This window comes from Bolinopsis microptera, chromosome 2 (genome assembly GCF_026151205.1).
Source record: "Bolinopsis microptera isolate Bmic1 chromosome 2, MBARI_Bmic_1.0, whole genome shotgun sequence".
NCBI lineage: Eukaryota > Metazoa > Ctenophora > Tentaculata > Lobata > Bolinopsidae > Bolinopsis > Bolinopsis microptera.
In genome coordinates, this window is record NC_087073.1 from 19376314 (window position 1) to 19403715 (window position 27402).

The window sequence follows — 27402 nt, forward strand, 5'->3', positions numbered from 1 at the left end:
TCTGGTGTCTCTGTACTTGCTCGTGAATGGTGGTTTTAATAAGTAATTAATGAGTCTGTAAGTAGAAAAGGTCGGGTGAATTGGAGTCGTGTGATAGTGTGATGTGTGCACGACATCAAGACGATGGGTAATTACATGGAGTAATCTGCCCTGGTATATAGTGGGATAGAGAGTAAAGATAAGATAGAGTAAAGATAAGATAGAGTAAAGATAAGATAGAGTAAAGATAAGATAGAGTAAAGATAGGATAGAGTAAAGATAAGATAGAGTAAAGATAAGATCTACACAAAAACAGGTATGTTCGTCATGTAATTTTGTCATTAGGATTCATCTGGTAATTATGCAGACGGAATGTCAAATTTTAAAAATGCTTGTAATTAGAGCTTGTTTTTAACTATGATCTTAGTGGCAATTGTCTCGGGTGGCATATTTTAATTCTTATCTTATCTTATCTTATGAGGATTCGTTGCGACGCAACAAGGCCATCGAATGAGTCGACCACCTTTGTTATTTTACTTCGGCATTACCTGCATTACAATGTAAACCAGCACGTTCAAGGAAGAGCTTTACAAGAAGCCGAAGGATCGTTCCTAAGGCCAGCGACGGTTAAGGCACTTTTTAAGAATTGAAACTTTTGATTTGAAAGGTGCCAGGTAAGTCAGAATTCTTAAATAAATCAAGTCAAATGTCAGGTTGTATTTACACAGCAAATGAAACTACATTCAACATTCCATAAGTCAAAATACACTGTCGTATTCATTAGGGACCTTAATCTGCGTATCAAACTTTATCTTACTTATTAGATTTATTAACAGGAAAAGGTTCCCTTGAATCCTTCACTTTCCTTTAATCCTTCACTTTCCTTTAATCTTTCACTTCCATTCAATCTTTCACCTCAGTTTGATCTGCTTATTTTTGCAGATATGAAAATTAACAAAATATATCGTCGAACATAGCAACTGCAAATGAACTAAATGACAAACATTTTTCTAAATATTCAAATATAAATGAGCTATAATCCAGAGTTTGAGTCAGTGAAACGCCTTTGAGCCAGTGGCTGACATCTCTTTTGTAACTGGACTCCTGTTAAGAATTTGCCACATTTCTATCGTAAATATTATTCAAGTGAGCCATTAATCTAGATACAATTGCTGCTAAATCCCAATCACGTGGCGGTGACGTCATGTGGTGGTGACGTCATGTGGTGGTGACGTCATGTGGCGGTGACGTCATGCGGTGGTGACGTCATGTGGTGGAGACGTCATGTGGTGGTGACGTCATGTGGTGGTGACGTCATGTGGTGGTGACGTTGTTGTTATTGTTGTCTCCACCATGTGCTACCTCTATAAGGTTTAGAACACTGAGAAGTCGGTTAATCGCTGGTTTATTCGGAGTAGTTTCTGAGTTCTCTTCACTTTCCAACCCTGAAATTGTTTTTATTGTCTGCTTAATACACTGCATCTATAAAGTCAATTCGGCGAGTTTATTTGGCTTGATTTAATCTAATTTTGTATGGCTCTGCGGATATGATTGAGTTCATTTTTGATTATACGACACTCTTTTGACACTCTTTTGACACTCTTTTGGCAAAATAATTCACCTAGATATTACATATCAAAGAAATTACTTACCAAGCCAAATAGACTGTCGCCACTGTACTCAAAACAAATGATACAATAACGCCTTGAACCACACTAAGCATGTTAACCCCTAGGAAAATTCCAGTGGTAAAGACTTCAACATTTTGAAATGTTCACATGAAAAGTGCAAAATTTGTATTATCAACTAATTCATGTGCGAGGTATTTTACAAGGTTTATTCATGTGTGCATTCCTGCAGCTGCCAACCCAAAAAGAACGCCCACGTAAGATACATTTTACAGACCTTGAAGTTCAGTGATAGCAGGTGGAGGGGAGTCCAAAGATAGGCTCTTTCTGGGAGATAGAGGCTGATGTTTTGGGTTTCCTTGATCTCCATAGATAAGGACTTTGGAGAAAGGTGTTCAGGACTGTGCAGTGACATGCTCTGGGCTCGGGACCGATTCTGAGAGTTGTTGAGTTGTAAATATCTAGGCCACACATTTGTTTTGACGCAAACACGTGATGTCAAACACTATTTCCATTGCCAATATCTACAAATATGACATCTAAATTAATATACACTTTCCTAGCACTACCTCACTTAGCACTTACTAGATTTGTTTTCTTTGATTTCTTGAGAACAGCTCTGCGATTGACGACAGACTTAAAGTGTCTGGTTTTAAAGGGCTCCTGTCCTCCCAAGTTCTCAACATCTCCCATATCAGCTGTTGATAGGAATGAGAAGGATTGTCGGAGTCGCTCCGCTTTCAGATACTTCGTCCTTGGGTCACATATGTTAAGATCAACCTGGCGTTCTGTTGATTTATTAAACTTAGTTGCTCAAATGCAAATGAATACAACTAGCGGCTAGTAAAAACTGAGATGAACGATGTTGAAAAACAGCCCAAAAACCTGAGGCAGTCTTTAGCGTTATAGAGTTGCGAGAAAATAGTTTGAATTTCAGCATCTGAGTTTAGAGGGTCTCTCCAATCACCCAGTACAATAGATCTGTGTGTCTTGCTACAACCTTGATCTGTTAAATATACGACACATTATTTATCATTCAACAAAAACAAAAGGTTTTAGATCGTATATCTGGAAAATTTTGCCATGATATGTCTCTGCCTATATTTCTTCACTTCAAATGAAGGCTTGCCTCACTTACCAATAAGCGACCGAGCGGTGCAGCAGGACCATCTCTTACACTTGTAGGCTCCAGGATGGTAAAACTTGAGAGTCTTTGTGTTCTTTGAACAGGTCTTGCGGAGTGAGGATATCCACTCAGTTACCTCGTTCAATGTCTACAGAGGATTACTTTATATTATTGTATTTGTGACCAATATTATTGAAATATCATCAAATTTTGTTTTAATAAATAACAATAAAGGTGTACTTAAAATATACAACCCACCGAACCTTGAGTTTCATGTACAGAACAGAAGGACGCTCGTTATTCTTGGATATCAGTATCTGTAGTATGTGTTTGTGTCCGAACACGTACTTATCCACTCTTTCCACCGAGGTGATATCACTGATAGCTATCAACTTAGTGCACCCTAGTGACTGTCCCTGGAGATGTTGCATTAAGCGGGTCTTTTCAAATGGGGGCTGCTTCACGATTACATCCTTTGCAAAGTTTTCATCCTTATATGTTATGATTGGTGGCTTTTATTTCTTATTTGTACGCTCAAGCCTATTTTATATGACCTGATTCATACCCAACGAGCTTCCGTGATTATACTACGCCCTTATCTTTCTTTAGCAAAAAATACAACTTGCACGAAATTTATCAAAAATTCATAGTTATGAGAAATTATCTTAATCTGATAAAAACATGAAATTGGACGGCTTCCAAAAGCTGAAAAATCAGAAACTTGAGCTAAACTTACCGAAGATGCTTTAGAACCGTAGCTAAGTGCTGCGAAAGACAGAGAGAAGAAGCGTTTCTTGAATACTCGGACTGTTTGGGATTGTCCGAGACTAATCCGGTATTTCTCAGCCCACCCACTTTGTATTATCGTGGTGTGGGAGAAGAGATGTTGGGAGGTAGGGGTCGCTATCTTGGCGGGAGGGCTGCTGCCTGATAAATAGGCAATTGTTAACAACAAATATTATCTTGTTATCGTAATTTCAGTTATGAATTGTTGTATTGATAAGCTTAGTTAGGTACCCTCTTTAGAATTAGAGACACTACGATCCAATAAAGCCCGTTTGATTGGCAAAATATCGAGGGACCATCCTTAGATTGAATTTTGGAGCCAATGACCGAATATCTACAATATAAAATTAAAGTACTCAGTAAAATAAAATATCATGATTAAGTCTGTCAGCCATCCTGCAGTATTATTATAAAGATGATGTAATTTCGCCGCCACAATTTCAAAATTTCAAAATACTACAAATCCTGTCAGGCAACCATTAGCAGCTCCAATCTTACATTAGCAGCTCCAATCTTACATTAGCAGCTCCAATCTTACATTAGCAGCTCCAATCTTACATTAGCAGCTCCAATCTTACATTAGCAGCTCCAATCTTACATTAGCAGCTCCAATCTTACATTAGCAGCTCCAATCTTACATTAGCAGCTCCAATCTTACATTAGCAGCTCCAATCTTACATTAGCAGCTCCAATCTTACATTATCAGCTCCAATATTACATTAGCAGCTCCAATCTTACATTAGCAGCTCCAATCTTACATTAGCAGCTCCAATCTTACATTAGCAGCTCCAATCTTACATTTGTAGATGGTCACAAGATTGCTGATAAAGTGTCGAACGTTGTCTGTTTGCCTTTCTACAAAAGGGAGGAGGGGGAGCATGAAACTCTCCTTACACGGCTGAGCGCACATGTTACCTATCTGCTGCATCGCCTGAAACATATCAGAAGATAAAACACTACCAGAAATTAATAACAAGCAATTGCACAAAGTTTATTCCATTTAAGATAATAATAACGTATTTCGTTTGATCCATCCGTACAGAATAGTTGGGGGTAACCTATCATTATCTAACCTTAGCACAGAGCATAAGAGTACGAGATATTCTCATGTTAGGGTGATTGCTGTTTAGGTAGAACAGTTTAGGGTTCATTATTGCGGGAACGAAGAATCTCAGAAACACAAAACTGCTCACTGCCATATACTGTAGGTCCTGATGGTTGTAATGGGGATACATGTTTAGAATTCATTCTGGTGAAATCTATGTTTCATATCGAAGAATGAAATCGCGATTTAAAATAAAAAGTGCGAGTCAAAAGTCGAGATGATTTTGCCAGGTTTGATTTATCGTAAGAAAATATCTTAGACTTACTGGATTTTCTGGGAATGTTCTATGAACAAGGTCAAATATCATGGCGCAAACTTTGCGAATACCAAAAGGACTAGCAGTCTTTGACTGCATTATACTGTTCACTATTTCCATCAGATACAGATTTATCTGTTTCGTACTCTGCTTCACTATCGCCTCTTTATTCAGTATCCTGAAAGCCTGAAGTTAGTAAAATCCGCTTTTATTTGGGGTAGCCATCAAAGACACATCTTCTTAAAACCAATTTAGAGCAATAATCTTTATTAAAAAGAGGCAATATTGGAGTTACCTCAAATAGAAACTATCGCTCCATAAATACGACTCGACCTCAAAAAGCAGATCCCAATATAGTCTAAACGGTAGATATTGTCATTAAAACAGGCCGAGGCCCGAGAGGCCCGAAAGGTCAGTCGCAAACTGCCAAATGATGCTCTATATATTCAATACCTACCCGTACTTTTTAGTTATCCTCGACTTGTCCATTTCGCAATACTTGTTCTCCTTGTAGATAAGCTTTATTGTCTTGCCCAGCACATTTTGTAGGTATAGTGTACCCGTTATCTTCATATACTGGTCCATACATTTGGAGGCCAGGGTGTTCTCTGAAAATGTAATAGTACAGGACGTGTTGTACAGCATCATGGACTGATGTGCAATTGGTGTAAAATAGTAAACCTGTTACATCCAATATACGAGAAGTAGTCAGTCGTCATCATGCACACTCTTATATTATCATTAGCTTACAATTCGTCAGCTTTTTGAAGGTCACGACCTTTTGATGGTCACGACTCGCGAAATGTAAACTCGTTTTTAAATCCGTTGAATTTGTTGTTCAGTTGATGTCATTTGCAAGCAGGCTGACCCGTGTATGAACTATGAATCTTACCTCTGAAAATAGTCTCAGGAGTAGATTTCTTAGCCTCAAGAGTGAACAACATGCTCAGGAGCCCCTCTATCTTTCCCTTTCCAAGGAATATCCTGACCAACATGTAGGCCATCTCCATTCTGTCCGTCATGGCTTCCTCCAACAAAGCTAGCGGAGTAATCCCTGTTCTGGGTATTCCGTTGGTAAAGTTATCCACCTGGAGGATATTCATTAAATTGTGGATATTGTTATATTTTTGTAGGGTAGCTATTTTTGTACTTTTGTGAATTGATACTTTAGAAAGTAAAACCGAACTTTTCCTAATCCAAACCTCCTCAATAAGTAAGTCAATAAGTGGTTGATAAACTAGGGAAGGTAGGATGGATGCCGTGACATATCTTATTTTCATTCTTATTGACCCGGCAGCTTGGTGCCCTATAAAGTCTCTCGGTTTCAACCAGAACCACTGATTATACTCCAGTTTCTTCTCAATTCTCTTCAAACTAAACGTGATCTCCCCCATGAACTCATCCTTCCCCACAATGTCCCTGTCCCAGAGGGTCAACCGAACTATCTGGTCTGCAGTATCAGCAGGAACAGGTAAAGTGGTCATCGCATTCCACCTAGGGAACCGGGTCTGTTTCCTTATCTCCGTCTGATACGAGTTTGATCCGAGAGTTAATATCCCGTATGGATCGGAAGACCCTGTTTTGTCCTTGGCTGCCAGGTCTCTCGCTTCTGCGATTTTAACATCAAGTTTCGTCTCAGATAGCTTGAACTCAAGTCTCACCTCGCCTGTCACCTCAGAATCCTTAGTCACCTTCTGAAGAGCAAACCAGCGCTCATCCCCAATATTATAGTCTCTCACCATCTCCTTTTTCGTCAGAGTCACCTTCCCAATGACGTCATCATACCTCAAATCCTCGTCGTACACGTAAACAGAGAGCGCGAAGAAGTTGCGCTGCACGTGCAGCGTGTACTCCTCCCCCCAGAAGGGGGACAGGGTCCGGTATATGGTCATTGTCCGTAACACTGTCTGGCCGTCCACCTTGACTACACAATACGGGTCTGATGATTTACTCAACGTGTCCATTATGGGAAAGTTTTTGCCCTCCGCTATTTTGAGGAATATGGTTGTTTTGGTGTTGTCACTTTCGAATTCATCGTCTGAATCGTTCATAGAACTTGCTACTGCTTCCATCAGCCGGTCATTAGTTTTCATCAGGCTGCAAGAATAATGTGAGATTTTAATTAGTTTATGGGTATCTTTCTACTTATAAAAATTGTAAAGTAACCTAAAGTAAGTATTGTAGGGAGCATCACAGCTCTCGACAGACAAAGTGAAACAAGGTGAATAATAATAATTGAAAAACTGTTCAGAAATAAATTATTAACCATATTAACTATTATTGACCATATTATTAACCATATGAACTAAATTAATAAACTACTGTAACTATGTTTAACTATTATTAAATATTTTAAAAAAAAGTTTATTTAAAGTTTGTCTAAACCCTACAGATATATACAAAATGATAGCGAATTATTGTCGGTTAAAGCAATAATTGAGTTGCTTATCCTGCCAAATAGTTTTGGTGACTTTATCAAAAGGCAAACTTGACCTGTGGTGCCTGATTTGATTCTAGGAAAATGCCATTCATTTCCATGGTGCTACTAAGTAATGGAATAGACGAATTGAGAATTATTGAGGCATCCCGGGTCTTAAATACTGGTGTGCCCAATTCATCTTAATACCAAGGTCCAATTTTTGCCGTTTAATAACTGTCAAAATTTGATCGAATGCAAAGAATTCAATTTCGCTGATATTGCTTTTTCAATATGTCCCTGGAATGAGCCCCAATATTTTCCTGGTACCAGAAGTATTTCCATTTGTTCTGCATGATATTTGATATTGGGCCCAGGAATTTGTTACTCAGTTAGGACTACGTATATTACCGTTATTAAGGATTAATTTTATAGTGTCACTGCCTTCCAAGGAACACTTCCCCACGTCACGGTGACGTTACGTCACCACTCGCTTAATAATCCCACGAAAAGGCTATGGTCAGGAAGGGGGGAATGAAATGCGGTGGGATTTGAGTTTATAAATCTATTCTATAAATAGATACATTATTACAAAGCATTTCACATTGTCACAAGACACAGTACCGCGGACTTTTAATTAACCATTTTCTGGAGATTGATACCAGTACCAGTACCATAGACCAGTCCTGCTGGAGCTTGTTCGTGGAAAATCAGCTATTCTTAAGGATGCAACATTATGGGGAAATTGTTTAGATGGACAATTTAGAATATTGTGACCAATCACATATATATAATATATATATTTTATATCAATCAAGGGGGGGGGGGGGGGGGGGCGGAGGGGTGGGGCTGACCATATTAAAGTATATTAAAGTATATCCCCGGCCCTAAATCGGGAAAAAATCTACATTTTAATATACTTTAATATACTTTAATATACTTTAATATACTTTAATATACTTTAATATACTTTAATATACTTTTATTTATTTAATATACCCAAAATTAGTCGAGCTATATTCTGCGTTTAGATTTGCAAGATAAGCCTGTTTTTGGACTAGTACATAAATTTACATCTAGTTTGGTCAAAAAATGGCTGAGTTATGAGCTTCAAACCATATGCCTATATTTGGGCATACGCACCAAATTTGAAAGCTACTGCCCAAAATTCGAACAAATTTCAATATTTTTGAATGAGACTATGTGAAAGATATAGCTCGCTATCGGTTGAATAGTGGATACTAAGTAAAAAGACCTCCATGAACAAAATTGCACGTGTAATATCTCGGTTCGGGATACTAGCCAAAATGACTTCAATAAAATTGAAATAACTTCATCAGTTTTCAATATTTTTGCATGAAATTTTCGGAATCGATTAAGAATTGCATTTCAAGCCTATTGTGGGCAGCGATTTTTGATTTAGGCCTCCAAAAAGATAGGGATATAATATTAAAATATATTGAAGTATATTAAAGTATATCAAAGTATATTAAAGTATATCCCCGGCCCTAAATCGGGAAAAAACCTACATTTTAATATACTTTAATATGGTCAGCCCCCCAATCAATAATAACTAACAAATCTTATCAGTATCAATAAAAACTAAATACCAATTTGCTGTCGTAACAAATCTAGGAGTGGTTGATCAATGATCAACTGCGACAATATGATATGAGACAATGATCAACATGTCTCCCAATTTGAAGCCCACGCCTATTATATAGTGCTTTTGAACAGGTTGCTAAGTTGACACCTACAAATTGAAGTAGTGCATTAAACGTAGGTGTCCGAACTGCCATATATCTCAGACCTATCATCAATATAGAGAAGGTTACCGAGTTATTGTTGAGTCTCGGGATTGACAAGTGAGTAATGTCTGCCTGGTTAGACAAACTAAGATAAGATTTATGCTGTTATCTTGTCGAACAATCCTCGTCATGGGTGTTATGTCTAAAGGATACGGCGTTATAGTTCTTTTATCGAGACTATTGACATATATTTGACATCTTATTATTGATATAAGCGTAATATTACCTTATAAACCGATTATTGATCGAATATACTGTCAGGAAGGAGCATAATGGTATATAATACTTATGAAAGTTTTGATGATTTAAAGGATATTTTACTAATTCAGTGGCTAGTAAAATAAACATATCAGACTTATATCGTAAGATATAATATAAGACACGGTGAAAGTAACAACGGATTCTAAAAATTATCAACAAATTTTATCAACCCTTTTTAAAGCAACTATAATTTGCAGCTGATGACTGAAAAATCTGACACGAAACGCACTAACTAAAAATAGAATAATTGACATGACATACCTTACGAGACATATTTAAAAGGTACGAAAGTCGGTGGTTTTCCGAAAAAAAACACCATTTTTTCGGACTACCGAAATTTAGGTCATCATAATTTTTTTCCCCGTATTTTTTTAACGTACGTATTTTCTTTAATTATGACTTTGTCGATTTACTATAAATATACATAGTATAAGTAAGTTATCGATATGATTCATCTAACAAATGAACACTAGTATTACACCTGGGACTACACTGGAGAGAGAAACGTCCCTGAACCAGAAGATCAAGAAGAAATCGACTTGTAATTTTTCAAATTTCATATTTTATTTTATTGATTTTTGACAAATATTTGGTTTTATTTTTGTAAAATAAAGAAATGAAAAAAAATTCGTCGAATATAAATATGTCTCGTAAGGTAATGCACTCTAACGTTTCATTTTGTCTGACAACAAGATCAATAAAAAGAGACCCTCACGGGTCACGATCGGAAGGTTGATTCAGATGAATGTGCAAAATAGGCGGGAGTCCTTTAGATAGCACCATGAATCTATTATCTGTCATCAGGGTGTCACACGCAGCTGACATCTACAAAGTTCTTTGTATAAGCATTCTTTGTTCTTATCAGTATTAGGGATAATATTATATTAAAAGACTGCTGCGTTCGTATGAGGAGCCAATAGCAAGAATACAATCGAAAATCGAACCACGTCCAACAAAATGATAGACTATTTTTGGCATCGAACGTTCTAACTTTAGAGTAGCAGTCCTGCAAATTACAACTACTGCTATTCCGGGATCCTGCTATAAGAAACCGAACCTCCATTCTCCAACACTCTCAGACTTATAGCTCTCTACATGTTCAATCGTTCTATAATACGATTTGGTGGCTCTGAATAAATTAAAATATCCTCAAAGGTATTTTTGAATATTAAAATGTACGACATTAGGAATGGCTCATTATGCTCCTTAATGTTCTAGACCTTTTAATAATTTAAAGTGTTTCAACTTACTACTTTATTGTACTTAAACTCATAATATAAGACAGACTACCCCCCATGTAACTGATTTGAAACTATAAACTGTAAGTAGAAATGGAAGTCTTCGTCTTTCATAAATGGAATATATCAGCAGTAAGCTTAAAGAGGCTAAAGGAAAAATCATAGATATTTTAAAAGTGCGCCTATTCTATTATATATCTACTATATATCTGTCTAATGTGTCTATGTGAGGTGCTTAAAGTTAATTGGACGTGTTCAAACCTGGTTGGTGGTTTTGTTTCATTTTTCCCAATCATTACTTCTGGGCCCCCAGATTGAAATCTGTAACATTTTAAGAATAACTGAAACTACTGACAAAAACTAGACCCTTTGACTGAGGGCACCCTTAAATCAAAATTTTTGTAACATATTCAGGTCCTGAGATATAGCAGTTTAGTTGGGGGCCCTGGATATTGAATTTTGTAACACATTTCTATGTTACACTTTTTCAATGGGTTTTTAGAGAAGCTTCTTGATAGTTTTTCAAGTTCAGACCAGTTTTTCTAGGTCACAAAGGGTTCCATAAACCATATTCTTGACCAAATTTTGTACTTAGGCCCAAAACATTGAATTCTGTAACATATTTATGTTTTCACTGCCAAGGTCATATCTGGAATATTCAATATATTTTTGTATTGGTAACATGGTTTTTAGATTCTCATACAAAATTCTGAAGCAATCCTTATTCATATAATTTGATAAAATGGCTGCGGAACTTGAATTATGTAACATTAGAAAGTAAGTGTATAGAGTATGTACCCTAGTGTGAGGGGTATTAGGTAAGCTATATTATAGTTCAGACCAGTTTTTCCAGGTCACAAAGGATTCCATAACCATATTCTTGACCAAATTTTGTACTTGGGCCCAAAACATTGAATTTTGTAACATATTTATGTTTTGACTACAAAGCTCATATCTGGAATGTTCAATATATTCTTTTACTGGCAACATGGTTTTTAGATTCTCATACAGAATTGTAAAGCAATCCTTATTCGTATAATTTGATAAAATGGCTGCGGAACTTGAATAATGTAACATTAGAAAGTAAATGTATAGAGTATAGTATATAGTATGTATCCTAGTGTGAGGGGTGTTAGGCAAGCTATATTATAGTTTTTGAAGTCCATGCCAGTTTGCCTAGGTCATAAGGCCAAGGGTTCCATCAACCATATTATTGACCATATTTTGTACTTGGGCCCAAAACATTGAATTTTGTAAGTCCACAGATGGACATGGAACTCTGACCTGGCATTTTATTGTTACAAATTTCAATATGTAGGGCCCAATTTCTATTTTCTATACAATTTGATATATAAATTAAATAAGTTAAATATCCAACCTTTAATCTAATTAGCTATATTAATTTGATTAAATTTACCACGTTCTGTCGCGGATTGTCAATTTAAATTACATTACATTTAAATTGTTACAAAATTCAATAATTTGGTCCCAATTATCATTTTTTAAATTTATTAAGTTGTTTCATGTCTTTATTTTAATGCATCAACTAACTTAAAACCAATACTGGATCAAACAACCCTGTATAACATACTCATTTGTAACCATGTTACGTTATTCAAAGAAATGGGCCTTTTATTGATTATGAACCATATACAAAGATTGTGGTAATGCCTTTATACAAGAATTGCTGCACTAATAACCTGGTTTGAGAGTTAAATACATATCCTACACTAGCTGTGGTTGTAACAAACTATAAAGATAGATTCATGAAAACAAGATGTTACAAAATGTCCATTTTGGGCCATTTTATGAAATCAAAAGTGGGCCTTTTATCATTCCACAGATAAGCAAATACCTAAAGTACATTTTTGTGAAGCAAGAATCTTTAAAATTTAATAATTGGCTGAGCCATTGAAAAGTGTAACCAAATGTTACATTTTTCAACATAACTGGGCCATTTTACAATATTATTTATAGCCGATGACCTAAGACTATTTGTTATCACAATTATAATCATCTCTGAAAGTTTCAAGACCATCGAGTAATTATTAATGGAGTTATTGTAAAAATGAGAAAATCGCCCATTTTGGCAGTGAAACAAAACCACCAACCAGGTTTGAACATGTCCAATTATAGTCTGTGAATATAGATTATATATATGTTGCTAATTCTTGATAATTTGGAACTGAATATTGAATCCAATGACAGATTTCCTTTGAAGGGTGATAAAGGGTGACTGCTCGGCCGCAATATTAATTGCTGCTTTTCTGATATTTTGACAGCTATTCTAGGGCAGCTACTTATCGACCTTAGATTTAAGAAATAACTTTTAAACTCATGATATATGTGATATTGATAAAAGTATTGCCAGTATTACAGTTCATGACTCTACTCCCTGTATCAATTATGAAGGTTTCACGCATCATACCGATGTAATTATAAATCTCTACCCTATAGAAAGCAAGGAATGATACTAAAAGCGGGTGCAGCTAAGATCCGAGTCCTTCTACCAGTTCTTGGATTCGTATGTTTCCTTGTTTTCCAGTTCCTGAAATCAGATGATGATGCTGTCACAGATGTTAACACTTTCCTAAGAACGAGACTTTCAAAACTGGTGGATGCTTTTGATGAGAACCATGACGGTGTTCTCAACAACGATGAGGTAAGATGTTTTGATGGGGGAAAAGTAGTAAGTAAGAGGATGTAGTCAGTATGTGGGGAACCACACATGAAACGAACAAAATCACGGACCCTGAGAAATTGTGCAAATGTTGCCAGCTTACAGTCGTTACTATATAAATAAACTATAGATCTTGCGAAATCTTTGATCTTAAATATCACCCCAAAGAAGCAAATACAATGGCGGGCTCGGCACACATTATTACATTTAAAGATTTAATGACAATTGTGATACATACTCTCGTCCCGGCCGGCACTGTTAATGGACTACCTACTGAAAGTAGGGGTGACTCCTTCAGTCGGTCAGTTCATCAAGTATATAAACAAGTTTATCTCTCAGTTGTTATCGTGGTTCTACATGGTAGACATGGGAGACAAGGCAAACGAACTGAAGGTGACATGGGAGGGAGCTGACCGTGATGGGGACGGGCACATCACCCTCAACGAATACTTAGAGCAAGTCGGCTTTTTAGCGGTCAGCATATCCACCATTTGACCTTATACAGATATTTCACGTGTTTTCTCGTAAGTTGGGGCTTTCTTTCTCTCGTCGTAATAAGGACTTGTTCTTTGTTAAGAAAATAAAGTACCCCTGGTCATGTGACAGGTTACGCAGAGTACGCAGAAACATTATTTTTAGCACCCGTACTGTAAAAGGTTCTTTATCTTCATTTACCCTCAGAAAGAAAGGTGTTCTTAGCCTAAAGAAATTCAGGATATGAGAACAAAGGCCGTAAAAAATGTAGGATAGTGCTGCAGTTAGTTTCTTATAGAATAAGTTTTCATTAAAGTAACAGGGCGGTCAAACAATAGTTAGTCAGTTTAGTTGCCCCAATGTTGCATAAAATTAGTGCATCATTTTTAGGGCGTGGGTCTATAGTCTATACTTATAAGTTGCCATTCTAAAAACCGTCATTAATCGAGTAAAATGAGATCGAATTAGCTCTAAATCCATCAGAATTTGCTGACGGTGACGAATCAAATTTTCTGGATTTCTAATCGTGTATTCTTCTTTTCTACGACTACTGGACCTTTTAGAGTAACAGTATTGAAAAAAGGGATGAGATAAAACTTAGATATGGGATGATACTTGATAGTATCGGCTGATAAGAATTAACTCTAGAGATACTGAAACAATACTAGGTACCTTAAATACCTTTTCAGCTTATAGATCTGTTTAGAGTTGTTATTATGAGGAGCAAAAAACAAAAAGACTAGCTAACAAATAATTTAAAGCTTTTAAGTAGCACGATAAGGGGAGAGCAAGGTAGCACTGAGGTGACAGGAGTGACAGTGCCACCGGCATCATCCAGTTATTTGGCTCTGAAATGAAATCGAAATATCTAGCTCTCTACACCAGCTACCTAACGAGATTTACAGGGAACTGACTGTCCTTGTAGTTATATATCCGTGAACTTGACTGAATTTGTCAAATGAGGTGTGACGATGAACTAATTTCCATTAAATGTTAATATAGTAGCGACTAGAACGAGACACCGTCTTTAGCAGTGCAATCTTCGTGTCCTCTGTCAATACTTCACTAATACGTCACTAATACGTGTGCTCTGTCAATACGTCACTAATCTTTCTTTTATATGATTCGCTCAACGTCCTGATCATCTGTTAATTATTTTATTTTTAATTAATTATTTGAATTAAAATTTAATCAAAATCTTGCTTAATCTGACTAAACTCTAATTTTTATTGGTTTCTTCTATAGACATTTTTGAAGTTATTGCTTAAAATAGTAACTATTATATCTGACTTGAAAAAGGGGACTCACTTTAAGGGATAAAATAAGGATAAAATCAATTATAGTCATATCTGTGACAGGCTACTCCAGTTGATCTAAACTTTCATTCATCATTGTTTTTCAAATAAGTTATAATCTTACTATATATAAAGCGAGACGATATATATGGATATATGGATCCGACGGATCCATCCGTGCCATTTTACTGACACCAGGGCATCAACTTTAACGCGACTTTCCGCAAAAACCGTAAAAGATATACAACTGAAACTTTTTTGACTGGGTCAAATGCTTTAATGGCCTTCAAATCAGCATGAAAAAATTAAAAATTGGCCAAGGAATAAGAATTTTAGTGCCCAAAATTTGGACTCCCAAGTGGTGTCAAAAACGCGAATTAAATAGGTAATAATTATTTTATTCTCTCGAGTCTTGACACCACTTTAGGGTAGACGGGTTCCTGCTAGTTACAAATAAACTACAAAAGAAAAAGCCCGAACATCTGTTTGATATGAGATTTGCAGAAGGGAGGAGTTGTAAAAGTAAAATTTGAACAATTCCATACTTTTAATCTGATACTTTTATATTTTCAGGACGACCCAAGTTTTGTAAAAGCGACAAGACGGAGGTTTCTAAGCGTCGACAAAGATCGAAATGATATGCTGAGCAAAGAAGAGTTTGCTATATTCTTATTTCCTGAGCTTTCTCCTGAAATGACGCACACTCTGTACGACGAGGAAATGGCGGATCGCGACGCGTAAGTTAAATTGATTGATTGAGAAATTAATGAGAATGAATACAGGTTAAATGAGATGTTGGTTATTAAACCACTTCAATGATACCTCACAAACATAACGTCTGCGTCAGGGACTGCACAGTTAACAGAAACCGGAAATAATGTTGTAATAGCTGTGCAAGCAGTGATGGCATAGTTCTAATGTACCGTCACAATAGTGAATTTAATATATAATAATAGCAGTTTTTGACCTTTATATCAATAGACCGTCTATGAATCATAGCCATTTAGCCTGTCTAGAAAATTAAAAAAACACCGATTCAATCCCACAGAAACGGCTCCAGAAATGTCATCAATATTATATAATATTGTAATAAAAACTAAAAGTAGCAGCCATTAGCCAACAACTTCCCCAGTCGCCGCCCTCGCAACGCCCACTGGAATGTGGGGGTGTACTACGCAGTTGGGTTTATCCCTTTTATCGAATATCTGCCACTTCCAGGAGCTTTTCCTCTATATTTCTACTTAAAACAGTCTCTCTGATATTATATAAATGTCGCCGAAATTTGCTTCACAGTTCACCGTAAACTGAGATTATCGTCATATCGATATAAGTAGTGATTATTTTCTTATTATCTATAGAAATAATACTTGGTCCACTCTGAGCACTGAATTATGCTATGCACGTGAGACGTGAGTGAAGTCGATATGAAAAAAATATTTTCTTTACGATCCCCCACATGAATGATTAAGTTTGGCCAAAATTTTGAATCGATCAAAAAAGCAACTAAGATTGTCTTACATCAAAGCAAATTATTTAAGTATTGGTGGTTAAAATGTCATCATCCAATGAAGGGATGGGTTTCGAAATACCGACAATTTAAGTGGCATGAAATGACGTGTGAACGATCCCTTAAACGATTATAAAATTGGAAATGGTACGACTTCGATTTATAACCCTTTTACCCTTAACCAAATTAATTTGTAAACTAATTGATGGATGAAGAAAGCTCTGAATATTGTGACACTCAATTCTCAGGAACCATGACAACCACCTCTCCCTGCACGAATATCTGGGTCTCACCGAGGAGGAGCTAGCTGACCAGGAGCGACAATTCACTGTCCAGCAACACGTGGACTACTTTCGCGCGCATCTTGACACCAACCACGACGATATCCTTAACCCTGACGAGGTTTTAGCGTGGGTTTCAGATGATAAGAGACATTTGAGGGTGAAAGCGGAGAAGGTGATGCAGACGGTGGATAAGGATAGGAATGGGGTGTTGAGTATTGAAACTGAGATTACAAGTGATGTGAAGTATTTTTCAGAGCATGAATTGACGAGGTATGGTGATATGCTGCTTTACCAGGATGAACTTTAGTTTTAAAATATGTGCAATTAATTGATTGATTATTTCGAATTAATAAGTCTGGATAATAGATGATAATTTTGTTGTTTTTTGTAAATAACTTCAGGTAGATTGGATGTTGATAATTTATTTCACTCAGATTAATGTTTTTGTGACAGTGTCACAATGTAGATTGTATTGTCATGGTGTCCTGACTTTAGTGTATATACGATGTTTTGCGGTAAGTACAACAGGTGTCTATATTTGTTTATTTATTTTGTGTGTATTGTGTAGACTATAGGTGTGACGATCATTATACAGAATATGAACAAATTCCATGAAATTTACGTGATTAAAACGATAAACCCCATTCCTTAAAAACGGTTTTATTTTAATCAGATTTTCGTAAAAATGTCATGATTTGAAGCAAAGACTGATATCAGGGAAATTAAAAGTACATTGATGCAGTCAAAGCACATTCAACTTGGAACGATCAAAGATTGCAACACAACATACAACACAGGAGAACAATACCCCTTCCTTAGTATCATGAATTAATAAAAGCAAAGTAAGCAGATAAGGTGTTGGTTACCAATAAGTTCGGATTGTATGAAGTCTGGTAATCAATATCCCACGAAGATAGATAAAGTCTTGACATGAATTTTAAACTGCATTAATTATAGTGGATAAGCACCTCCAGCATAGAGCCGCTCAGTAATTCATACTTCATTTATATTCATTATATGATTAAAAAAGGTCTGAGGAGAAGAAATAATATACAAGTTAGATCACCAGCTTGAATCTGAATTTGACGCTGATTATCATAGACTGCTTTTAATACCCAGCTGTTCTGATTTATAATTGATTGGCTCGCTCATCTAAGCTTCTAAGTTGTGGGATGAGTTTACTCTAATAAGATAAATATAGGTGACATATTATTACACTGAAACCAAATCTTATTTGATTTGATAATAATGGACAACGCCTCCGCGATCTTATATTAGTCAATATCATTTAAAAGTTGAAATAAGAAATCTAAATTAAGAATTTACCATCCTTAAGGGGGCATACACCAAAACAGTGGTTTGTGCAGTCCAGACCAATTGACCTCATAGGCAGTTCAGTGACCTTCTAGCGCACCGTTTCCACACCAAAAACAATTATTTTGAGAATACCCATTTTTGTAATCGACCATTTCCTGGTTAAGAGTGCAATTTTCGGGAAAAATTAATTTGTGGTTGAGACGCTATAAGTTAATCATTTCTTGCGGTATCGGGTTGAAATTTTGCTCGCCGTTTATTCACATCTATTTGAAGGTGTGTGTAATATCTTGATATCGTATCTAAAAAGGCTGGTATGTTATGAATTTTTAAAGTCAAAAAGCTAATATTGTCCTTTTCAGGCTTATTTTGACAAAAAGTCAGTCAGGGAAGATCGGATTGATTTGATGCTTGACATCAAATTGTTCTCTGAATCCTGGCGCATTTTTTGATGCCCTCAAAAATGCGTTTACTCAACTGGAAAGTTGATCTTTTGGACCTCAAAGCCAAACAACAAATTTAGGCACATTTTTCGTTTTTAATATTTACCGATTTTTCTAAAATTTTGATAGGAATGTGCTAGTGACTTTTTGAAGGGTGCAAAATAACCGCAACTAGCACATTTATATATGAGTTATGAACAACAAAACACCCTAAAATGCTTCCCTTTGAAGTTATGGGAGAAAATGTGATTTTTCATCTGCAAAGCCAAAAAATCACATTTTCTCCCATATTTTCAAAGGGAAGCATTTTAGGGTGTTTTGTTGTTCATAACTCATATATAAATGTGCTAGTTGCGGTTATTTTGCACCCTTCAAAAAGTCACTAGCACATTCCTATCAAAATTTTAGAAAAATCGGTAAATATTAAAAACGAAAAATGTGCCTAAATTTGTTGTTTGGCTTTGAGGTCCAAAAGATCAACTTTCCAGTTGAATAAACGCATTTTTGAGGGCATCAAAAACTGCGCCAGAATTCAGAGAACAATTTGATGTCAAGCATCAAATCAATCCGATCTTCCCTGACTGACTTTTTGTCAAAATAAGCCTGAAAAGGACAATATTAGCTTTTTGACTTTAAAAATTCATAACATACCAGCCTTTTTAGATACGATATCAAGATATTACACACACCTTCAAATAGATGTGAATAAACGGCGAGCAAAATTTCAACCCGATACCGCAAGAAATGATTAACTTATAGCGTCTCAACCACAAAATAATTTTTCCCGAAAATTGCACTCTTAACCAGGAAATGGTCGATTACAAAAATGGGTATTCTCAAAATAATTGTTTTTGGTGTGGAAACGGTGCGCTAGAAGGTCACTGAACTGCCTATGAGGTCATTTGGTCTGGACAGATTTGGTGTATGCCCCCTTAAATTATGTGGTGCTTTGTAAATCTAGTTCATAGCATAAAATTGCAGGAAACAAACCAGCCACGACGTTTAAAATATGAAATGAAATGTCCACTACCACCAAGGACTCGTTTAACGGGTGATACTCGTAAAATATCTGTTCCATATATTGGAACAGGACCGTCGACGAGTCCAACTCGGCGCGCGTCCTGGTAGGTTGTAAACCTACAAGGACTCGTCTGATATTATGTACTTGAATATTAAATAAAATATACTGAAACTGAAATTTTTTCCGGTAATTTCATAGAATAATGCTGGAGGAGCTTATCCACTATAATTAATGCAGTTTAAAATTCATGTCAAGACTTTATCTATCTTCGTGGGATATTGATTACCAGACTTCATACAATCCGAACTTATTGGTTACCCACACCTTATCTGCTTACTTTGCTTTTATTAATTCATGATACTAAGGAAGGAACTGCGAGCCCTGAGGCGGGAGGGATGTCTGGTGTTGATCGGATTAAGTTCAAACCTATTGGAATAGTAGTTGTTATAATATTACGAAAATTAAACCAAACCATAACCAAATAGAACAAATTTCAAAGGAAAAACCACGTGAACATGAAAGTAGAAGCAGTTAAAACCATCATAAGTCATGTACCCACCTCCCCAAAGAATTTGGTTTGCAACAGAATTATTCCAAATATGAAAGCAATATTTAAGAATCACAAAACTTCTTAAGTCAATTCAGTGCTTCTGAAGATATAATTTATCAAGAATCACAAGACACACGATAACTTAAAAACTGAGAACTAATCGTCTTATTGCCTAAGCGATCAGTGTCAAATGTTTAAAGAATGTTTAATTTGAATTAAAGGCAGCTCTGAGGTGGAGTTAATGCCAGTTTTCTCACTCTTGAAAAATAGTTAAGTCGTTTGAATTAGTCGTCTCGTGTGACCTTTGCCTGGAATAACTGCGGTTTGATTAAGCTAAGTAGTTCAACTAATAAGCAAAACATCGCGGAGGGGGCATTAGGCTACCTGGAATGCGAAATTTTTTCCCAATTTCTGATCCTCAATAATTGGAAAAAATAGGGTTAAAAATACGTCGATCAATGTTGGTTTTAATTACCGAGCTGACTTTTATGGCAAAACCTTTATATTCGAATATAAAGTGATTAAACACGCTTGTTAGTGCAGATATCTCTTTTAAATGGAAGAAAATCTTGCACTGTAGTTGTAGAGCAATTGAACATTCTCGTCAATGCAGAGCTCTCCTTTGAACCGAATCATAATCTGCCCTGCGATTGGTGGAATTGTGCAAACTGCTGAGTGCAAATGGGGGCCACTGCATTTATAAATGTATGCCAATATGTCTGTTACATCTAGCATGTGTCTCAGATCTGAGCAATAACCAAATCATTTGCAGCACTCAAAAGGATCGTTGACACATTGCGTCAGTCTCATCGTGGATTGCTGACGTAATGATTTGAATAGTCCCAAATGACTGAACAAACAATTATAATTCTGAGATAGATTTCTATTAAGTTTACACACTACACAGTTATTTAACTCGAAAATTGTATAATTTGGAAGGCTTCTTCCGTTTGTAGAAATGACATTTTTCTACATAATATACAGTCGTTGGTAAAATACCTCTTATACCAACATTGTAGATAGTAAACAATTACTGTCATTTCATTAAAACACAAGCTACACCCTACGGCCTACACACACACAGGAAGTTCAATTACCAACAAGCCACACATTTGTTCCACAACTCTGAGAGTGAGTTCAGTCTGCAGCAACTTCTCTGGCAGCAGAAACTGCGCTAAACTCGGCTAGAAACTGCGCTAAACTCGGCTAGTTTCAGTCTGCAGCAACTTCTCTGGCAGCAGAAACTGCGCTAAACTCGGCTAGTTTCAGTCTGCAGCAACTTTGCTGACAGCAGAAACTGCGCTAAACTCGGCTAGTTTCAGTCTGCAGCAACTTTGCTGGCAGCAGAAACTGCGCTAAACTCGGCTAGTTTCAGTCAGCCACTAGTTCAGTCTGCAGCAACTTTGCTGGCAGCAGAAACTGCGCTAAACTCGGCTAGTTTCAGTCAGCCACTAGTTCAGTCTGCAGCAACTTCTCTGGCAGCAGAAACTGCGCTAAACTCGGCTAGTTTCAGTCAGCCACTATTCACGCAAAACCTGTTGGTGTACGAGTAGATTTAGAGCTCATCTATCAGATCCAGCATCCTGGTTCCTCACTTATCCCCGTCACAGCTGTAAACGTTAGTTTAACTAACGTTCTGCAGAAGCCAACGAAAAACAAGCAAAATGGGCGCGATTAAATTAGAAATTAAAAACAAATTTGATTAAAGTTCAGCTGTCAACTTTATTTAAATACCAAGCACCAAGTGAAGATCTCGTTATTAATAAACTCGTTATAGCATGACGTCAATAGGGAGGAGATTCTTAATATAAACAGCTCAAGGGATGCTACTGGTAATACTACTGGTAATACTAACTGGTCATTATATTTATTTAACTTTAGTGAGCGTTTAAAAGCGAGCTCTTAAAAACAGTTCTGTTAGATACCGTGTGCCTACATATCTGCAGGTTGAGGACCTCCTTCTGATCCGCAAATAGTGTTTTATTGCACATCTGACAGTATTATAGCAATGCTTTAGTCCTACCAATGGTAGCTGGAATGATGGGTATAATAATTACTGGAAGTTGGAACAACCCCCCATAATACTGCACGGCAAATAATAATTATCATAGTACAACAACTAGATCATCAAGATGGTTCTATAAGAAACACAAAGCGGTTACGGAGCAATTCATTCCAGTCTGGACAATGTGAACTTGCAAAATGCAGATTTTATTGACCACTGTGCTGGATCACATCGAGAAAATGACGCAGGTAACTGAAAGTGAGGCCTTATTAACTGTTGCGTAAGCAAATTTGCCAGGCTGTGACAACTTAGACCAAAAAGACCGAGTGAATGATCTAGGTTGAATTGAATTATAAAATTTTAGATGTTCCCACATTCATGGTGTATTACCAATAGGTCCAATACCAGCTCTCCGTCAATAACTGTATTTAGGGTACCGGCAGCCGGAATGCCCAAGTAGAGAATTTGTAAATGCAAAGGACAAAATTTGTAGAATCGTAGTCTTGAAACCTTTCTTCAACCAGCTCATTTCGACCAGGAAATTAACGCAACTGCAATAAAATTCTATGCTAAAAGTATTTGAGGTATTTTCTGTCCGCAGTATTAAATGAAACCGCTTCAAAAGATCTGCCACTCCTTAGCTTCCACCCAATCGAAAAACGCCACCTTACATTTTTAAAGTAGTCTGACCAATAGGAAATTTCTCAAGTAAGTAAGTAAGTTAATGGGATTTTAGAAATTTGAAAGAATGCAGAGTTCCAAAACCTCATAGCTATAGTTACATTATTGAGGTCTGTAATCTGTATCGATGGTAAACAGAGACTCATAGCTATAGTTACATTATTGAGGTCTGTACTCTGTATCGATGGTAAACAGAGACTCATAGCTATAGTTACATTATTGAGTTCTGTACTCTGTAGCGATGGTAAACAGAGACGTGCTTTTTGCTGATGAAGACTCTGTTCCACGAGTACCGAAAGTCGTAGACTTTATAATCGTATTTTATCCCTTAAGCCGTTGATGGAAACATATAATAGTAATAATAACTATAATAAACATTATCATATTAGTGGACTTTCTTGGTTGGGCTCTATCAATTTATCTTGATCGATCCAATCGTAGTAGTCTGGAACGAGTTAAATTTTAAGTTTGATGTATAAATTGAAATTCTTAAGTTTCAACTAATATTCCAGCGATATATATCGCTGTCAGAATGAAGGTGAGCGATTAGACGGGCGACTACGGAGATGTCGGCCAAACACCCGACCAGTTGCAATTATCAACTAACCTGGAAGATAACAGTTGACGATCTGATCGATAAGCTGCAGTTAGCTGCAGTCTTGCTAGGAGAGTAGGGGGCGTGATACTATAGCACAATCAATAATTTTTACAATTAGTTCATGACGCAGTTAGCATGACACAATACCATAAGATTATTCTAATTACAGTCGCAATTAGCGACAGTAAGTTAGATATAACATGTTAGTAATACATTAGTTAGTTATATGTAACATGCAAGTTGTACAAGTGAACGCGCTATTATTGCAGTTAGTAAATTGACAAACAGGTGAAATATTCAAATTCTCTGACGGCTTACCTTGTTTGACAGTGATATATCGCTGGAACGCTATACTGAACCGTATTTCTCATCATATGGAGGCCACGAAAATCACGCGGACATAGTCAGCTGCAAGTACTAGTAGTAGTACCAGCTCAAGAACATTGTCAGGTGCAAGTACCAGTAGTAGTACCAGCTCAAGGACATTGTCAGGTGCAAGTACCAGTAGTAGTACCAGGCACCGGCTCAAGGACATTGTCAGGTGCAAGTACCAGTAGTAGTACCAGGCACCGGCTCAAGGACATTGTCAGCTGAAAGTACCAGTAGAAGTACCAGCTCAAGGACATTGTCAGGTGCAAGTACCAGTAGTAGTACCAGCTCAAGGACATTGTCAGCTGAAAGTACCAGTAGTAGTACCAGCTCAAGGACATTGTCAGGTGCAAGTACCAGTAGTAGTACCAGCTCAAGGACATTGTCAGGTGCAAGTACCAGTAGTAGTACCAGCTCAAGGACATTGTCAGGTGCAAGTACCAGTAGTAGTACCAGCTCAAGGACATTGTCAGGTGCAAGTACCAGTAGTAGTACTAGCTCAAGGACATTGTCAGGTGCAAGTACCAGTAGTAGTACAGCTCAAGGACATTGTCAGGTGCAAGTACCAGTAGTAGTACCAGCTCAAGGACATTGTCAGGTGCAAGTACCAGTAGTAGTACCAGCTCAAGGACATTGTCAGGTGCAAGTACCAGTAGTAGTACTAGCTCAAGGACATTGTCAGGTGCAAGTACCAGTAGTAGTACTAGCTCAAGGACATTGTCAGCTGAAAGTACCAGTAGTAGTACCAGCTCAAGGACATTGTCAGGTGCAAGTACCAGTAGTAGTACCAGCTCAAGGACATTGTCAGGTGCAAGTACCAGTAGTAGTACTAGCTCAAGGACATTGTCAGGCTGCAAGTACCAGTAGTAGTACAGCTCAAGGACATTGTCAGCTGAAAGTACCAGTAGTAGTACCAGCTCAAGGACATTGTCAGGTGCAAATACAAGTAATAGTACCAGCTCAAGGACATTGTCAGGTGCAACTACCAGTAGAAGTACCAGCTCAAGGACATTGTCAGGTGCAAGTACCAGTAGTAGTACCAGCTCAAGGACATTGTCAGCTGAAAGTACCAGTAGTAGTACCAGCTCAAGGACATTGTCAGGTGCAAATACAAGTAATAGTACCAGCTCAAGGACATTGTCAGGTGCAACTACCAGTAGAAGTACCAGCTCAAGGACATTGTCAGGTGCAAGTACCAGTAGTAGTACCAGCTCAAGGACATTGTCAGGTGCAAGTACCAGTAGTAGTACCAGCTCAAGGACATTGTCAGGTGCAAGTACCAGTAGTAGTACCAGCTCAAGGAAAGCCGCATCACAGTTCACAGATATCAAATTGGAAATACAGACACAAAATCTCGATGACGATCCAGCAGAGTCTGCCAGGAACTTGATCATCAAACTAAAGGAACGGGTTACTGATTTAATGACCAGGTATTACGAGCTTACCGGGTCCCGGAAATTGTCTTGAACTGGATTATATTGATTGCAATCTCAATCCTTATAAAAGGAGCTGTAACGAGCGGTACATATTAATCAAAGGCTGTTTATTGTAAAATATTTACATTGCTTTACAGATTGGCCACAGGGAAGTTGTGGCATGCACTCAGCCAATGGTTGGAACATGTCCTAAATGTAGTGGGTGAGTTGCAGGGAGGTAGGATAGTTGTGATCCATCGCAGAAAACTGGGTTTTCAAACATTTTGAAAAAAATGGAAAAATTTTGAGAATCCATGTAAATTAAATACGAATTGTGCCTTGAAACATCTCCGCCCAAAAAGGGCCTTTTCTATATGTTAACAAGTAAGTTTTGGCCTTTTAAAATCGGTTTGTTTCGGTGGTTCCCTTCTGTGTGTAATTCATGAGGCACGATAAGAGCTCTGAGCTGCAGTTCCAATGGTTTTTGGACAAAAATTATAAATTCGAAAGATGTTTCCATTTTGAGGAATCACTATGAGAAATTCTCTAGTCCACTTGCGCCGATTCATTTAAATAAACATAAAAAGAGTAATCGTTAACACTATAAATGCGCGGCACCTTTTTTTATGTACCGGACGCGAGGTTCGTTTGGACATCTAATTTGAATTGCAAATCAGCTGTTTGACAGAATGCCTCGTTAGAATGAGAATAAACCAATAAATTAAATAGCATGCATCAAATAATACCAATATCGAGTTTGGCTAGCATAAACTAATTACAACACTACTAATTACAAAACTACAAATCTATTGGCTCCAAGTAATTGCGTAATAAATTCACTATACACTACACTACACACTACTATGTCAATGTGTTTACCGTGTTTGGGTGCCCATCATATTTTACAAATGGGAGCAATATATTTGAACGATTCTATTTTATATTCATTTATTGCTGTACTCTGTAAAATTTGAAAAGTATTTAATAAAAATAATTTAAAAAAACATTTATTGAGGAAACGATGTAACAGAGTCAATATATTTTAACGTTGCCATGGGGTGGCAAGAACTCATACATGTTTGTTTGTTTGTTTGTTAATGTTCATTAAGCATTAAGAGTTCTGTAAAATTGCCCACTCAGCGAAAAATTCTTAGCAAAATCCTTATTGAAACCTAAAAATAAGGTCGTGCGGATATTTAGTGCGGATATTTAGTGTTTAGGAGTTGACCGCACTCCATGGATCATCAGCCGGGTAAGATCCGCGGCAGTGGGACCCTTATTTCTGTGGGATCCTGCTATTTCACAGGATCGAACAGAGAAAAGGGCTGGCACGAAGAACAGATAGTGAAACTATTTGTTCCCCCCACTGAGGCGCAAGCAAGGGTTGTTGCCTGGCCTTTTTAAAATCCTCAACGTGGTAGGTAAAATCCAAGTTGTGGTTGCTAAAATCGTGATAAAATCTTGATAGTAGCTGATAAAATAATAAAATCGTGGTCTACTAAAACGCAGACACGGTGCTTAGCTGGTTAGGGTTCCTCTTTTGGGGTCACCAGGACATCTTCTCTGTACGTCACCTCAGATGACAGGATGAGATCCGATAAATCGGAGGCTCATGCTCCTCACAGTCACTTCGATCGGTTGCACTTCAATAATGCAGGGCAGTGAAACCGACTGCGTTAGCCTGGGTGCAGGCGGAGCTGCAGTTTCTGTGAGGAGTTCTGGCTTCACCAAGACCACTTCTTTGTTAACACTAACAGGTAGGACCACTTGAGGAGATTGCAACTCATCTGTTTGAGTCCTGATATCCGCTGTCTGCGGCACTGGTGTAGTTGCGGCATCCGCCACCACGATTCTTTTAGGCATTCTTTTCTCTGCTGCCCTTTCAATTGTACTGATTTTCTGGTCCAAATATTCAGCGAACTCCTCGTTCGCCAAATTGCTCGTCAGCTCGTAGCTGGCCATTCGACTTTCCACGTCCTCAAGAGCAGTGTCGACTGCTCGTTTGCTGGAACGGGCCCAGAAAACTCCAATAATACCGCCAAGGATGACGGCTAGTAGTAAGCCGAAGCTTACTAACATAAGGATTTCTTCGAAGATCATCTTTTCTTTGTCTTTGAAGATGGTAAAAATAGTATTAATTCAAGATAATGATATTGTTGAAGG

At 37.3% G+C, this 27402-nt stretch overlaps 4 protein-coding genes across 18 annotated transcripts in view; 3 read left to right on the forward strand and 1 right to left on the reverse strand.

Moving 5' to 3' along the window:
* Window positions 1-27402, forward strand: part of LOC134811857 (glutactin-like) — a 93382-nt gene that overhangs the window by 37003 nt on the left and 28977 nt on the right. The gene's annotated exons all lie outside the window — the stretch shown is intronic.
* Window positions 702-6973, reverse strand: LOC134811012 (rasGAP-activating-like protein 1). Of its 2 annotated transcripts, XM_063817718.1 has the most exons (14): window positions 6083-6973; window positions 5773-5968; window positions 5338-5488; window positions 4890-5058; window positions 4593-4730; window positions 4318-4450; window positions 3470-3660; window positions 2997-3149; window positions 2746-2881; window positions 2493-2613; window positions 2193-2361; window positions 1885-2043; window positions 1632-1710; window positions 702-1424 (listed from the first exon to the last, which is right to left on the reverse strand). In XM_063817718.1, exons 1-13 carry the CDS (start codon window positions 6971-6973, stop codon window positions 1660-1662), a joined length of 2658 nt encoding a protein of 885 aa, XP_063673788.1. In that variant the 3' UTR covers window positions 702-1424; window positions 1632-1659. The 2 variants fall into 2 exon arrangements, with proteins under 2 accessions (XP_063673788.1, XP_063673787.1); XM_063817717.1 differs by lacking the exon at window positions 1632-1710.
* LOC134811478 (calumenin-B-like) lies at window positions 13065-17366 on the forward strand. The gene is made up of 4 exons (XM_063818318.1): window positions 13065-13265; window positions 13623-13757; window positions 15626-15789; window positions 16808-17366. Exons 1-4 carry the CDS (start codon window positions 13071-13073, stop codon window positions 17148-17150), a joined length of 837 nt encoding a protein of 278 aa, XP_063674388.1. The 5' UTR covers window positions 13065-13070; the 3' UTR covers window positions 17151-17366.
* Window positions 22416-25214, forward strand: LOC134826880 (skin secretory protein xP2-like). The gene is made up of 2 exons (XM_063839382.1): window positions 22416-22424; window positions 24381-25214. Exons 1-2 carry the CDS (start codon window positions 22416-22418, stop codon window positions 25212-25214), a joined length of 843 nt encoding a protein of 280 aa, XP_063695452.1.